Source organism: Chlorella variabilis (assembly GCF_000147415.1).
Source record: "Chlorella variabilis unplaced genomic scaffold CHLNCscaffold_16, whole genome shotgun sequence".
NCBI classification, from domain to species: Eukaryota; Viridiplantae; Chlorophyta; class Trebouxiophyceae; order Chlorellales; family Chlorellaceae; genus Chlorella; species Chlorella variabilis.
Window position 1 is genome coordinate 1,126,983 of NW_005435072.1, and position 9,210 is coordinate 1,136,192.

Consider the following 9,210-nt stretch of genomic DNA (forward strand, 5'->3'; position numbering starts at 1 on the left):
CCAGGCTCACCGATGACGTGGGGCGCATCCCGATCTACTCCTGCCACCTTCAGGCGCGGCGCCCCCTCTTCCGCCAGGGCCGCCTTGTCTCCTGCGCCACCTGCAGCAGGCACCAAAACCAACGGTAGCGCAGGCACCTAAGTATCAATTTGTGGGCCCACACCCCCCTCGGTTCCCCCAATCAGCAGCAGCGTGGGAGGAGTTTGACAGCTGCCCCCCCCCACCCCCCCACCCCCCTCACCGCCGATCAGCTTGTCAAACTCCCCGCTGGCGATGAGGGCCTTGGTGTCGTCACACCCGCCCAGCAGCTTGCCGGCCACCCACACGTAAGGCACAGTGCGCTGGCCGGTGGCCTTCTTCAGCTCTTCTTGCAGCTGCAGGATTGGAAGCCGAGAGGCTGTAAGTGTCATGAAGAGCAGGCTCTTTGAGGACAGACTGGCCTGTCTTCAACCACGATGAGATTTCCTCGCTGTGCGCTGCGTACCTCTGCACCGCTGGTCAGCTGGTCCAAGCGGTAGTAGATGAAAGGAACGCCCATCTCCACCATCGTGCGGGACACCTCGATGCAAAACGGGCAGGTGGACCGGCCAAACACGACAACCCTGCAAGGGGTCTTTCTCGTGGGAGCGTGTGTGAGCAGGTTCTTCTTGCACAAGAGCCCCAAGCATATCGTGTCCCCCGCCCAGCTGGCGGCGCCCCTGGCGGCGCCGCTCACGGCGCTCCTGGCGAATCGGACGTCTTGGAAGCCAGTTGCACGACACGGACACGGACACTTTCCCGCGCCCCTGGTCCTCACCTATTAGCAGCCAAGCAGTGCTGCAGCTTTTCCGCCAGCGTTGCCCCAGGAAGGGACGCGAACTCGTCCTGGCCAGGGTCCACATCTATGGCGACGCTCCCACTCTTGCCGTTTGTGGCCTCCATCTTACGCCGTCGGCAGCAGCGGTTTGGGTTTTGCGTCGATGGCGACCTTCTGCAGCGTGCACACGCGTAAAGTGTGTACGTCTCTACAGTGTCTGTTCGTTTCGCTTTCGTCTCGATGTAGGAATAGCGGAGTTACGCAGCGGGTTTTGCGATGTGTGTAGAGATATCACGTCATGTCGCCTAGCTGGCGCCAGGTGGAGGAACAGACAGGGCCTGTCACAAGCGCTAGCATTTTATAACAAGAAAGCCCAAGGCTGTACTCAGTATTTTACGACAGGTTGGGACCAACCAACAAGCAAGTCTGAAAGAAGGTGGGCGATCAAAACACCAGCAGTGGGGACAGAGAACACCGGAGCCAACCTCGGACGAAAGTGCAAGGGCGCAGCCAAAACAGCAGTTGAGGCCTCTATCGACCAGTGTCGCGAATCAGCTGCAGCCCGGGAAGAGGTAAGACACTGCGCCCCCCGCCGGACGGGGGGGGCAAGGGGCGGGCGAGCGGGCAAAGGCGGCGGGACGTCATGGCCCAGGGATGCTCCGGTATCGCCACCTACCTTGGCCTTAAATTTACTTGCATGCATCAGGAGCATACTTCAAAAGTTCCAACTTTTGCAAAATGGGGGTTGGGGGAAGGCGTCGGCGGCAGCCCGCCTGCACAGCGCTGCACAGCGCTGGGCTAGCCCAGCCGAGATCACAGGCGTGCCGCACCCGCCTCGTGCCAGTCGTACCGCGAGTTCTTCACAAACCCCGCCCGCGCCAGCAGCTCGTCGGCCTCGGGAGGGCCCCTGTAGAGGCAGCGGGCGGCCACAAGCAGCAGACCTGTCAACAGCGAACACCAGCAAGCGGGAGCAAGGCGGCGGCCTGTGCTGGGCACGGGCAGCTGTCATCCCGTGTGACAAATGCAGGCCACTCACCTGCTACCGTAGGGATAGGGGTGCACAGGCAGCGCCCCCGCGTCTATCAGGTGCAAAATCGGAGTACATATCGCCCACGCCGCGCGCAGCTCATCCCTGCACAACAACCACCAAGCCCACAGAGAGTCCCATGAGTCGACATTTGCCGTTCTGCCGCGCCGCCAGCAGCCGCCGGGCACTGCTTCAGCCAAGCAGCGTGATTTCAGTAATGCTGCTGCAGCCGCAGGCCAGTGCCACTATGGGTACAGGAGGTGTGTGCGAGTGGGGGGTGGTTGCGGTTGCCACACTTGCACGCAGCCCCCACCCTGGGCACCTCTGGGCGGGGCAGCATGTGGCAGCAATGCAACAGCAGCAGGTGGCTGAGCGTGCTCTGGAGCTGAAGCACTGCCACGTCTTCTGGTGCAGGAAATCTCCTTCACCCTCCACATGGGGCGCAGCACACACGCCCCCGCCGAGCCCGCCGAGCCCCTGGCTCCCCACAACTGCCAAGCTCTACCACTGCGCCCACATCTCTATCACTGTGCCCACAACTGCCACAGTAAACTGTACCTAAATCAGCATGCATGATGCTACCGCACAGCCAATGAAGCTGTCCTCCGCTGGCTGAGCACTGCCTCGTGGACAGCAGCAGCATCAGGCCAGGCAAAGTGATTTTTCAATACAAGTTTGCCATTTAGGCCTATGAACATTGTGCTTTGAAGGGCACACGTTGTAGGAGGCCATTAACTTATTGAGAAAGAGACTCGAGGGAAGGAAAGGGCTGCCTGGCGTGGGAATGGGCTGAACGGGAAGTAATGGAAAAGGATCCATTCCTGGTACCAGTTATGGGCCATTAGGCACTAATGGCCCCCAAACCATTACTGGGCCTCTAATGGGTTGCGAGTTATGTACCCCACGTATGGGCCATGACTTGCCCATTACAAGCAGTAATGGCCATTACTAGCCCCCACACCTCCTCACTGCCCCTCCCCCGTTAGCCAAGTAATGGTTTTTTCTGCTAAATTTACCCCCCCCCCCGAATTCATAGGCTTGGGGCGCACCTGCGCACAAAGTGCTGCTGGTCGCCGCGGATGGAGTCGAGGATGAGGCGGGGGTAGGCGTCGGGGATCACCACCCCCGGGTAGCGCTGCCTGTAGTCGAGGTCCAGCTCGCTGATGGCGGTGTCAATCTCCAGCCCTGCGCGAGCGAGGCAGGTGGCAGTCAGGGCGTGGGTGTGGCGGGGCGGGGGTGAGCATGCACGTTGTGCAGGCGCCAGTGGGCAGGTGGCGGCGGGGAGCAGCCAGCGCGCATCTCGTACATGGCTGCTGGTTCGCACACCACAGCTGCCGCTACTGACCTGGCTTCTTGACAATGAGTTTCAAATAAATAGCCTCATCTGGTTGCAGTCGCACTACCAGCTGCAAACAAAGCAAAAAGCATTGCCCAATTGGGGGCAGCAAGCATCGCAATCCCCTTGCTTTCGACACCGGCCAACCAACCACTCCCTGGCCCCAGCCCACCTCGTTGCGCATGGCCTCCGGCTCGCCATTAAAGACAAAGTGCGGCGTGGAGCGCAGCTGCACCCGGATCTCCGCCTTGCGCTCATTCAGTGCTTTGCCCGCCTTCAGCACAAATGGCACCCCTGCCCACCTGTGGCATTCAGGGTGGAGCAAGCCCAAGATGAACCAGTTAAACAGCGCAGAAGCAGTTGGCTGGCAAATGGCGATGAGGCAGGTCCAGAGAGAAAAAATGGGCTCTTCATGCCATCCCTGCCGTTTCCACAGAAGCGCGCGCATGTCGCACCCCACCCACCCTCAAGCCCACCTGTCGTTGTCAATGAACACAGTGACAGAAGCAAACGTGGGCGTCTTGCTGCCGGCAGGCACCGTGGGGTCGTCTGCTTGCAAACAAAGCATGGATGGCATGGTGGCGCCATCAGGGTAGCTGCACAGGCTGGCTGGTGCCTGCCCCTCGAGCAGCCATGCCTCCGCATCGCCTACCTGTGTACCCTGGCTGTGCGTCTGCTGCCGTGTACTGCCCTAACACCACATTGTGCGGCTGAACCGGCTTGATGCACCGCAGCACCTTGACCTGCGGCAAATTGTGTTGGCTGCGTGTGAGAGGGCGGACAAGTTTGGCCAGCTCAGGAAAGCCACCACTGCTCCCTAACTCCCACCTTTTCGTCGCGCAAGTCATCAGGGTGGATGCTGAGCGGCTTCTCCATGGCGAGCATGGCCAGCAGCTGGATTAGATGGTTCTGGAGGCAGGGCAGAACGGGGCAAGGGACACAGCCGTGCAGAAGCTGGTGACAAGCATCATAGTGGCAACCCCGGCAACACTCAGCCAGCCAAAGCAACACCTGGATAACGTCTCGCACAATCCCAAAGCTGTCAAAGTAGCCGCCCCGCCCCTGCGTCCCAAAATCCTCCTGTACAAACAGGCGGCCATCAAAGCGGCGTCAGAACCATCACCGGCATGTGTGCTCAGGTAGGCAGGAGCAGAGGGCAGGCAGGAGGAGCAGCAACCACCGGTGCGCAGCAGCGGCAGGCAGCTACCTTGAAAGTGATCTGCACGTTGGATATGCAATTGCGATTCCAGAGAGGGGCGGTGAACATGTTGGCAAATCGAATCACGAACAGATTCTGAACCATCTCCTTTCCCAGGTAGTGGTCGATTCTGTACAGCTGGCTCTCGGGATACAGCTTGCCCAGCTCCTCAGCCAGCTCCTCGCTGCTCTGCAGGTCCAGACCAAACGGCTTCTCCACAACCACCCGGATCCATGAACCCTCCACGCTCGGCAGGCCATCGCAGTATGTCTGTTTTGGGGTGGGGCGGGTGGGGGGGCCAGCGGGTGGGTAGGTGGCCGGCAGGCAGTTGGCAGAGCGACGGCTGGGTCCCTGAGCACAATGAGCTGCTGGAATCTGCCCGTACATGCCCCATCCTCGACAAGACGAGCACCTTAAGGCCAGTGCAAACTTGGGGATAGACAGACGGCGGTAGGGCCAGGTAGTACAGCCGTCCGCACGGGCAGCCGCGGTGCTTCGCCTCCCGAGCCTCCAGCACCGCCGCCAGCTTCTGCCAGCCTTCACTGCCATCATAGGACCCTGCCATCGGCGGCAGGCGGATAGGAGGCGCAAGATCAGGTGGGTGGCATGGGGAGGGTGCGCTGTGCAGCAGCCTGGCAGCAATCGAGCCCACATCGGACCTGCGGGTACAGTGCACTCGCGGGCAGCCACACACCTGATACGTAAGTGCAGCCCTCCAGGAACTTGTCTACCTCCTTCTCGCTGCCCTTCAGCCGCGGTCGCAGCTTGGTGCGCAGCTGCTCATCGCTCATTTGAGTGCGTGCATAGCCGATAATGGCCACTTTGCGCGGCAAGAAGCTGCTCAAAAAAGGGAGAGTTTGAGATTTAAAGGCACGGGCGTGAAAGCGCATACACTGAGTGAATGCGTAAAATACCGTGAACGCATTCAACACTGTGTACTGTTGCCTCACCCATTGTGGTGAAGAAACTGCAAGGCGGGGTAGGTCTTCTTGCTAGCCAAGTCTCCCGAAGCACCTGAAACATGAACGGAAACATGAAAACGTGAACGCAGTCACAGCGCGCTCTCGTCAGCTGCGGAGAATGGGTAGGTGGCGGCAGCGGCAGGTGGGCGGCGGCAGCGGCAGGTGGCGGCGCCAGTGCCAGCCTGCAAGCCAGCTCCGCCGATCATGCTAGCCCCGACCCGCGAGCCGCCTGGCCCGTGCAGATCGCTGAGAGGGCACCAGCTGCGAAAACCCTGCGCCCTGTTCTTGCGGCTGTTCAAGCTTCCAGCGCGTCTTACCCGCCACCACGATGGTGAGGCACAGGTCTCGCTCAAAGCCGCAGTGCCAGCAGTCACGGGTGGAGGGGAAGGATGGCTCAGACTCCAGCAATTGGGAGGCCTTCCTGTCGTCGGTGAGAACAGCCATCCTGCTCGAAATTCACAGCTTGCATGCGTATTCTGGGCGGGCAAGCTGCTTCGTGCACTTAGGATCACATCATCACCCGCCGCCTTGATGGCGCGCTTTGCGGCGGGGCGCTGGTAGCCAACCAACCCCACTGATCGCCAAAGAAGCAAGAGCAATGCAGTGGAGGAACATTTGCAACAAGCGCCACAACTTGAACGAAGCGTGGTTTCATTGTTTCTTCATTGTTTCACGCCACCGCCACCGCTTGGTTGGAGGAAAGCCACAACTTTGCTCTTGAACCTTGACGACCTTTGTAAACCCCTAGATGGCCGCAATGGGCGCCTCGATGGTTTAAACAGCCTCTGTGGTGCAATGGCGAGCCCGACGCACATCATTGCTCCGAGTTGCTCATGTACGCGGTTCGCGGGCACACAGGAGCTGCGTAACGCATACGGCCTGCGCTGCGCCTGCGCTGCGCCTGCGCTTCTGCGAACCCACCAAGGCAGCCCGCTACACGCTGCCGCCGCCGCCGCCGTCGAGCGCCTGCCAGTGGTTGTGGCCCACGGCGACGCTCCCCTGCCGGTCGATGCTTGCGGCAGCACCCCGCTGCACTCAGCGGCCGCACAGGGGGACCCTGAGGCGGTGCATCTCCTGCTGCGCTCCTGTGGCGAGCGCGCCGCAGCAGAATGCAGCGCACTCAACTGGTGTGGCATGACGCCCATCCACAGCCTGGCGGCCAACCCAGGCCCTGGCTCCTGTGCCGCGCTGTCGGTGATGATGCACTTTGGAGCCAGCCTGCACGATCGCACCAAACCCTTTGGAGACAATGATGATGATGACATGGGGAGCTTCTCTGGCGAGACCGCGCTGAGCCTGGCAGCTCAGCACTCTGGCGACCACCAGGCAGGACTGCTGGTGGCACTCCTGCTCCAGGCTGGCCTGGACCCACTTGACCCGGCCGGACCCATGCACACCACCCCACTGGAGTTTGCGAGTGCTGCTGGCGGTGAGCCTGGGACAGCTGGCTCGACTGGATGTGAGGCTAACCGCAACACGGTAGCAGGCAGCACCTGCAAGCTGCCGTGGCTGGCAAGCCGTGCCCGCTGGCCTCCCCACGCGTCTGCCACACATGCCGACCTGCTTTGCCGACAGTGGCACGTGAGCCGCTGCCTGCAGACGTGGAGGTCGTCAAACTGATGCTTTGCTATGCAGACACGTCCAACAGATACTGCGAGTCACCGCAAGGTGCGCTGCCGCTTGTTTCATCAATGGACAGGAAGGCAGCCGAGATGGTGTGGAGCACAGCCTATTGTCTAGGCCAGATGGGCCTCGGCTTAAGGTTGCCACCCTCTTCTTTGCTGCACCTGCTGGACGATCACAACGATAACTGTTTCCCACTCTTTGCGTCTCTCACTTTCTCCAACAGGTTGTGACGAAGTACCTGTCGACGAAGTACCTTTCAACCCTGCCTACCTGCTCTCCCTGGCAGTGGCACACCGCTGCCATGATGTGGCAGAGTTCTTGCTCGAACCGCCCCCCTCCTTCCATGCCCTGCTCACCGGCCAGCTGCTTCCAGACTCCATCTCAGTGCTAGAGGGGCCAGGTGGGAGCAGCTGCAGTAGGATACCCAGCGAGGACCATGGTGATACTGCAACTTCAGCAGGCATGCCCACCCATCAGGTTAGGTTTGGGATGTCAGGGTTGATGAAGGACGCGTGGTACGCGTGGTACACTTGCCACAGTGTCCAATGGCTACGGTTTCTGCTGATGGCATTCACTGTGGTGCCTTTCGGGCTACCCATCCTGCTGATGCAGTCCTACGTGGATGTGGACCAGCCCTTCCTGCAGCGCTTTCAGCTGGATGCCTGCCTGCACCGGGCCATTGCCAACGGCGACCTCGAGATGTGCCGCTTGCTTGTGGCGGGAGGCGCATGCGGCTCGCACTGGCGCTGCGACTGCGCCACTCTCTCCGATTGGAACGAGACCTTGGAGCGTCTAGGCTGGGAAAGCAGGTGCTACCTGATATGGGGCTGGAGCTGGCCCATCAGGATTGAAGTTAGGATGGGCATGGGAAGCAAGCCATGCCGAGCAAGTCAGCCAGAAGCATTGCACTGCTGCTACTGCGGCTAACTGCTCTTGTTCCGGCATCGTGGCAGCGCAGATTCCCCGAGCTGCACGATGCAGAGGAGCCGGATTATGACGAGACGCCGCTTACCCTGGCGCTCAGACTGCACGAGTTTGACACTGCCGCGGTGGGCTGCACGCGCTAGTGCCTCCATGTTCTCAGGCACATTCATCCAAGCGCTGCTGTCATCTCAGCTTGATGGACGCTTGCAGGCTACTCACATTGTTAACCGATTAGCCCACCGCAGTGGCTCATCAAGCGCACAGCGGCCGCCTATCCGCAACTGGATGGCAAGGACCGGACTGCACTGCACTGGGCCGCGCGGGCAGCCAAGCCCAAGCTGCTCCGGTGGCTGCTAGAGACGGGGCTGTGCAGGTGAGTGAGAGAGCCTTCCAGCAGCCTGTTCCTGCTGCTCGAGCCCTGATTGGCATTCCCTGACATGAATGATGGGAAAGGAGCGTCAAGCATGCCATTTCCACCACAGCTGATTCGCAGCAGGGAAAAGAAGAGCTGTGGAGGGCTGCCTGATGCCTTTGTTGTGTCTGTGCTCCTTGTGATGTGCAGCATGCAGGGCGAGGGTCACGAACGCATCATCAACCGCCAGGACAGAAGGCACCACAGCGCCCTGGCGTACGCCATCGCGGCGGGGTAAGCTGGAGCCTGGATGTTGCTGATAACCGGCCCGTGGCAGCACCAGCGCTGTATGATGCATGCATGCAACATTTTCAAGCAGGCGCAGATCTTTTTGCAGTTATTCCCGTTGCGCGCAGGGACCCAGCCTCGGTAGAGCTGCTGTGCAGGCACGGTGCTAGCATGCGCCGCCGTGTGATGACAAAGGCGTGGTTCGGCGCTGCTGCACGCTTGGCGATTTGACCAGAACCACGTGCCGCCGAGCTGCGGCCGCAGTTTCCGGCCCACGGTCTACGGTCGCAGCCACGGGACTCGGCGGCACGGCGTTTGGGCCCAAGCTTGCTGCCGCCGCCGCCGTGCCCGGGGGGCAGCGCGGCGGCGGCGGCGGCACGCTGCGACGCCCCCGTGCTGCCGAGCTGCGGCCGTAGTTTCCTGCCAGAAGCCCACGGCCACAGCCACGGGACTCGGCGGCACGGAGTTTCGGTCCACGGCTTGCTGCCGCCGCCGTCGCAGGGGTGCTGCCTGCGGCGGCGGCGGCACGGCGTTTGGGTCCACGGCTTGCTGCCGCTGCCGCCGCCGCAGGGTGCTGCCTGCGGCGGCGGCGGTAGCGCACGTGGCAACCCCCCGCGTTTCCTTGCCTCCCATCCACCGGACCCCGTCCTGCGCTTCACTTTGTTTAGGGAGGGGCTGCTCACTGCTCATTGCTCATTGCT

General features: G+C 61.3%; 3 protein-coding genes across 3 annotated transcripts; 1 reads left to right on the forward strand and 2 right to left on the reverse strand.

Moving 5' to 3' along the window:
- Positions 1–245: 245 nt before the first annotated feature.
- CHLNCDRAFT_15071 (hypothetical protein) lies at positions 246–601 on the reverse strand (the record flags this gene model as incomplete). The annotated part of the gene is made up of 2 exons (XM_005845867.1): positions 246–374; positions 485–601. Coding segments are annotated over 2 exons (246 nt in total), but the record flags the coding sequence as incomplete, so codon positions are not given.
- A 440-nt stretch (positions 602–1,041) lies between these two features.
- On the reverse strand, positions 1,042–5,763 carry CHLNCDRAFT_36395 (hypothetical protein; the record flags this gene model as incomplete). The annotated part of the gene is made up of 14 exons (XM_005845868.1): positions 1,042–1,703; positions 1,833–1,928; positions 2,873–3,008; positions 3,169–3,229; positions 3,332–3,461; positions 3,636–3,708; positions 3,812–3,902; positions 3,988–4,068; positions 4,171–4,239; positions 4,367–4,627; positions 4,770–4,915; positions 5,052–5,194; positions 5,308–5,371; positions 5,637–5,763. 14 exons carry the CDS (start codon positions 5,761–5,763, stop codon positions 1,610–1,612), a joined length of 1,572 nt encoding a protein of 523 aa, XP_005845930.1. The 3' UTR covers positions 1,042–1,609.
- A 690-nt stretch (positions 5,764–6,453) lies between these two features.
- CHLNCDRAFT_136561 (hypothetical protein) lies at positions 6,454–8,519 on the forward strand (the record flags this gene model as incomplete). Its single annotated transcript, XM_005845755.1, has 7 exons — positions 6,454–6,748; positions 6,919–6,987; positions 7,232–7,329; positions 7,558–7,646; positions 7,904–7,994; positions 8,115–8,242; positions 8,432–8,519. 7 exons carry the CDS (start codon positions 6,454–6,456, stop codon positions 8,517–8,519), a joined length of 858 nt encoding a protein of 285 aa, XP_005845817.1.
- Between the last annotated feature and the right edge of the window lie 691 nt (positions 8,520–9,210).